The sequence below is a fragment of the Anopheles coustani genome, assembly GCF_943734705.1.
Source record: "Anopheles coustani chromosome X unlocalized genomic scaffold, idAnoCousDA_361_x.2 X_unloc_3, whole genome shotgun sequence".
Taxonomy (NCBI): domain Eukaryota; kingdom Metazoa; phylum Arthropoda; class Insecta; order Diptera; family Culicidae; genus Anopheles; species Anopheles coustani.
In genome coordinates, this window is record NW_026525137.1 from 943,957 (window position 1) to 950,189 (window position 6,233).

Consider the following 6,233-nt stretch of genomic DNA (forward strand, 5'->3'; position numbering starts at 1 on the left):
CTTACATATCCGATTTGAACTTTAGCTTTACTTATTGGTATTATAGCTAAGGGAATATTTAGTTAGATCATATATGCTTATATCTGCTACTATAAGTTTGATCAACAGGGTTGTAATCACTCTGTAACGATAGTTAAAAGAATTTTAAAGAGTGTATTGATATTTTTTCCTTATTTTCTTAGATTCATTTTATGAATTTTTCGATTGTTTGCATCGATTATATACGTTGGATGATTCTTCTTTACTTTTATTATGTTAAAATGACTTTCGCGTTTATTATTTGTTTTCTTCCTTTCATATACAAGTTATGAGTCTACTCGTAACAAATTTATAAAAAAATATAATTTTTTTTTTGTTACCGCTTAAGTCGGTGGTTTTTTTGGACAAGGGTTCAGCTTGCTCGATGTCCCGATGTCCCGGACTACGAAACAAGCATACTCCCTCCTCTTGCCCTTTGGATTCCATCCCGCTATGCACCTACACGGTAGAAGCATGGATGGAAGGGCTTCTGTCCCTAGGTTAAAATCTCAGTTTACGGACGCTGTGGCACGCAACTAACTCCTGAAGGGTGAAAGCGCGTGTCGCTAAAGGACTAACAGGTACCCCCTGCCTACCAGGGTCATGTTTCCCAAGCCTCAAGCGACGGACTCGGTCCAGTGCAACTTAAGCGGCTCAGGAGATCGATCCGACAGCTGGCTTATCTGACACCAATACCTCCTAAAAACCCGAAAATAGGGACTTGCTCTTGTTCTTGAGGCATGGCCTCTTCCCTTTTACTGCACTTGGCGTGCTGACTCGTTCTGCGATTTCTCGCCCTCTTTCTGCACTTGCGTGCTCTCCTTCTCCTCTGCATTTGACGTGCCCTCTTTGCACTTTCGTGCCTGCACTGAATGTGCCTGTAGGTGCCACGATTGATCTACCGTTCTGCTGCTGGCCGAGACCAGCAACCCCAGGAAAAGCACAAGGCAGCTCCTTCGTATCCGGAAGATAGCTCGATCGCGAACGCATCAGTCGGGGCCCCCACACGTAGGCTCTGGCGACTTCTGCTGCGTGAATCTTCAAGGAGAGTGAGTCCCTTCCGAAACACTCCCTACGTCTTCGCGGTCCAGTCCGCTGACATAGGGTCAATCCTAACCTCCGGAGAGGCTAAACAGACCAGAGTGCTAGATATCAAAAAGCAGGATTAAAGATACCTTACAAGGCCCGTTCCGTCTGCGGCACACTACCATACCCCGTCCAGTCATGATCAAGAATGCTACAGTAATGGGCTACCGAGCAGACATAGAAATACACCTTCGAGAGTTTCACTCTGGTAGTATGCGGGAGGGCGGATATCCCACCCAGATCTCTGTTCGTCACCCCTGTTGCCAGGGGGTCCAGTGGCGCCACGAGGAGGCCAGTATTCCAGGCGTTCACGCCGTCACACCGTTTGACCGGAATGACCCCACCTCGACAGTGAGCCCTTAAGTCGGTGGTTGGAAACGAACTAACTACAAATTTAGCTTAAAATTATGTCGTGGCGCGGTCGCGCACGAAGGTCCGCCACGTCAGCGTCTGGTCGGTGTCCGGGCCTGCTGCGCGTGGTCTGCTTCGTCGACGATTCCCACGGTGGACAGCGGTCGCTGGCTCGTGGTCACGTTGCCCTGCCACGTGATCACCGTCGTCTGCCGTGTAACTTACATAATCGTTTTCTTCATAGTCTTTATATTTTTCATCTTTGATTTTTTCTTCATTCTTTTTGAATATTTCGAGTATTCTTCCATTTGTTCTTCTCTTTTTCTTGCTCTTTCTTGTGGATCATCTGTTCGTTCTCCTACGTACACATTTCTTGGTGTATCCTTTATAAATGAGTGAATAGTATGATTATCGCTATACAAATTTTAAACGGATTGTTGCACTAATGTTATAATACTCATCTCTGGATTGAGCTTTTTCGTACATCTCTCTATTTCTCTAATGGTCGAATGACGTCTCTCTATTTGACCTGGAGTTTCAAAGATTTAAATTTAATATTGATTGTTCGATTACATTCGATACAAAAGTACATTCGTTGTCTATAACAATTTGGGCTGGCAAGTTCCAGTCATATACAGTATTTTCAGTCATACAATTGCTAGTTTCAACCGGTTAATTGAGCCGTCCAAACGCTGCGGTGATTCATACACCTGCTCAACTGCGGCTTACAAGCGAGTGGCGAGAACCAATCGCGAAGGGAAATAATTTAAGCGAATTGTGGCGGCTGCTAACCGGTAGCTAATTTGCGGTTATTTGGCAACCTTGCAAGGGCGGCGCTGTTTACTGCACATTCTAATGTCTTACAATTTTTAACAATACTTTGAATACATTTTCTCATTCCGGGGAAGTAGAATTTTTATGAATTTTCCTTAGCGTTTCTGTGTGCAAAATTATGGATATTTTTAATCTCTTCAATTTGTTTTTCTACGTCGCAAAGATATTCGACTTGTATTTCAGAAAATCTAGCTTTAAATGTTTTTGGATTGTAAAGATTTTTATAGACTTCTAGGATAATTCCCATTGTTTGTTCATCTGTATGAATTCCATTAATTACGTTTGGATTAATAACTTTTTTGAATTTATGCTTGATAAAATCTGTAGTAAAATGTGGTTCAATGAAAATATGCCTTTTAAATTTGGGTAAAGGGCTTATTATTGCTGTTTGCGTGCTTCTGTTGAAGGGATATATGAATTATCGTCTTCATCAGCTGAGTGCTGGGTTGGTGTTAGTGAGTTAATTTGTATTCTGGATAGGGCGTCGGCTACGACGTTCGATCGTCCTGGTTGGTACATAACTGGTAATCGTGTTCCTCTATGAATGATTTCCATCTTTTCAACTTTGCGTTGTTGTTCTGCGGTGATAAAGCAAATGTTAATGGTTGATGATCAGTATGGATATTAATTTTTGCTCCGTATATGAAATTTCTCAGTGTATGTAGTGCCCGCACGCTGGCAAGCATCTCCTTATCGTTTGTTGCATAATTTTCCTTAGTTTGGGAAAGAGTTCGGGAAATGAAGGTTATTGGTCTATCTCCGTCGTGACATTTTTGTGAAAGCACAGCTCCTAGTGCTTTATCTGATGCATCTGTTGTCAGTTCAAATGGCTTCTGGAAATCTGGAAAAACTAAAACATCATTAGAAGATATTATGTCTTTCAAGGTTTGGAGTGCGTTCTTTGCATTTTGATCAAATTTAATTGGAACATTTTTTGATTAACAGCACGAAGTTTCCTAAGAACATTATCGGGAGTTACAACGTTCTCCAAATTAAAAAAAAGAATTGTTAAGCGAATTTGGCGTGGTGGTGCGACCGCGGGACGTACATAGAGAACTTGAATCTCGGCGGATTAAGAGTAACGAAGGAGTATTGGAATTTGTGTATGCTATGCAACAGTTGGCGAGAACAATTAGCTTGGATGAGACCAGCTTGTGCGAATATATCGCGGATGGTGTCACTACTGACACCCACATGTACGAGCTATTCTTTATGAGGCTCAAACTGTTCAAGAATTGAAGAAGAAACTTCTCTTGATGGAACGTGCAACACGGAGGAAAACAGAAAGAGTACACCATAAGCCAATAGAACAGAGTAAGCAGTTTGACCAAAATTTGTGAAAGCCAATTAATAAGCGAATTGTGAAAAACTATGAGCGAATACGTCAATGCTTTAACTGTGGAATGCTCGGACATTTAGCAATCCATTGTAGAAGACGTGTTGAGGAAAGCCCCAAGTGTTTTAACAGTGGTGATCTTGAACACCAGGTAAATCAGTGTCAAAAGAATCAAGTTTTAACAATCGCAGCAGTGCATGGTGCGTGGTTTTCGATGAATAACGAGAAGGAACAACTCGAGTTTAAGATGAAACAACAGGGTGAAATCATCGCAAATCGAGATAAGCAGATAGAGGACCTACGATCGGATCTGACCGGATTGGAAGATAAGTTGAAGAAGGAGCGTGATCTATTGAGAAGCTCGGAAAAGGATCGACTGGCGGAGAAAACGAAGCTGATTGAGTGTGTGGCGAAAATCCAGTTTTTGGAAGAAAAATTGAAGGACAGTCAGCAGAATGATCGCGTACGAGTGCTTTCGTCAGAGAATGGGCGACTGGAGCGAGAATTGCACGAAGCTTCTGATAAGTTGGCGAAAGCGAAAGAAGCAAGCGATGATCGTGAACAACAATTGGTCGGTGTTACCAAAAATTTTAATTTGTTGAAGGGAGCCTGCAACATAACGGGAGCTCAGCTAATTGAGATGGATTTCCTCTATAAAAAATCAAAACGCAACACGAAGTACGCTGTGCAGATGGAAGTTCTCCGAAAGCGCCGTACTGAGAAGGATAACGAAGTATTAAAGTCAAACGTTGGAGGGCGGGAAGTAATAGTTACACCAAGGAGCTTGGAGAATGCTGAAGATGATGAGGATGAGGAGGAAAAAGACGAAGATGATGAGGGCTATGATAGTGATAAGGAGTCGAACGAACATGGCTCCGAGGAGGATATTGTTTCGGAAATTGCGAGTAGTCACAAGAACACGAGTGAAATGGATGCACCGGCAGAACAAAAGGAGCCGTGGCCGCCACCGTAACGCAATCGACGTTTTTCGATTCTTAACAAAAAGAGAAAGTACAGAAGAGAGCAAGGAAACCGACTAAGTACAAACTAGGAGATATAGTAGTGATTCAAATAACCCAGATCACTGTAGGCAAAAATCTTATAACCGATTAGAAGTTGAGAAAGTAAATGATGACGTAAGCAAAGCAAGGAAATGGTACGATATAAAAGGAGCATCGAGCAGTACTAGAGTAGAGTTTTAGTCAGAGTGTGAAAGGAAACGGATAGTACTCGAGAATCCTATCCTAAAAGTAGTTGCGCAGGACATCGTACAGGTATTTCGGCACCTCCATGATTCGCATGGTTTCTCCGATTCGATCCCAGCTTGCAGAGTTGCAAGCGTTTCGCACGTCTAGCGCTACTACCAGGCACACTCGGTTCCTCATTGGGTGTGTTCTTCCGATACTGAAAGCTTCCACACAACGATCTCTTACCCGTTGGATGGCCTGAATCGTTGAGCGGCCTTTCCGGAATCCATACTGCAGCGGTGATAGTTTCCCGTTCGACTCCAGGTATTCGTTGATGCGGTTCAGAATAAGTTTCTCAAATACCTTGCCGTTTCTCAAATACCTTGAAGGATCATCTGGTCGTTTTCCTTGCTTAGGTAGTAGAACCAGCCGTTGGGTTTTCCAAGTGCTCGGAAAACTGCCCTCCTCCAGGCACTGTTGGAACAGTCTTTGAAACCTGTCCGGGAATTCTCGGATCGCTACCGCCACTGCAACGTTGGGAACACCAACTGGTCCCGGTGCCTTCCGGGGTGGCATATCTGCAGCGATACAAAGAAGCTCCTCCTGCGTGACAGGGCGAATCGTGCCAGTGGCTGCGACAGTGTCCGGCCACTCTGTCTCTTCACTCTGGGGGAACAAATGGTCGACGATTGCCTTCAGCTTGACTGGACATCGCTCCTGCGGGATTCGACTTCCTTTGACTCGCAGCATGATGGTTTTGTAGCTTTGACCTCATATGTCCCTATCCGCCTCTTGTGCCATCTCATCGCTGCATCGCCGTTTGCTGACTTTAATCGCCTTGGTCAGTGCTTTGCGAGATGCTCGTAGTACCTCCACTCGCTTCAAACGGACAATCGGATCGCGTGCCTGTTTCATCCATCGTCTAGTGCGGTCACAGCGGTTTCGCAGCTAATCTATTTCCTCGGTATGCCAACAAACTGGCTTTCTCCTGCAGTTAAGACGTTTCCGGGGCATGCTAAGGTCGCAGGCCTGTGACAATAGTGCGGTCATGGTGTCTGCATTATTGTCATGATCGACTAGCCCTGCCCACATCAGACTCTCGACAAATAACGCCTTGTCGAACCTAGCCACGTTCCAGCGCTTGCCGTTGAACAAAGGTTCGTTTTGCTGGCGGAATTTTAGTTGCTGCTGTGACCCTATGGTGTATCGCAGCGAGTTGTGGTTACTCCCGTTGTATCTTTCGTCAAATCTCCAGTTGGGGTTTTCACAAATCACAGGGCTGGCGTAGGTTACATCGACGATTGAAGTCGCTCCAGACGTCCCAACTCCTAGGAATGTCGGCGTGTTCCCTACATTAAGTAGTGCCGGACCCAGTTCCTCTGCGGTGGCGAGAAGCTCATCACCACGCTGCTGGGTCGTAC

The 6,233-nt window shown here is 44.6% G+C and overlaps 1 protein-coding gene across 1 annotated transcript; it reads left to right on the forward strand.

Annotated features, from left to right (window-relative positions):
• Nucleotides 1-3,839: 3,839 nt before the first annotated feature.
• On the forward strand, nucleotides 3,840-4,598 carry LOC131270445 (DNA ligase 1-like). Its single transcript, XM_058272429.1, has one exon. The coding sequence runs from the start codon at nucleotides 3,840-3,842 to the stop codon at nucleotides 4,596-4,598; it is 759 nt and encodes a 252-aa protein (XP_058128412.1).
• The last annotated feature ends 1,635 nt before the right edge of the window (nucleotides 4,599-6,233 follow it).

Bases quoted from the DNA above. Each gene is read 5' to 3' on its own strand.
- LOC131270445 (XM_058272429.1), top strand. From the start codon at position 3,840: ATGAATAACGAGAAGGAACAACTCGAGTTTAAGATGAAACAACAGGGT.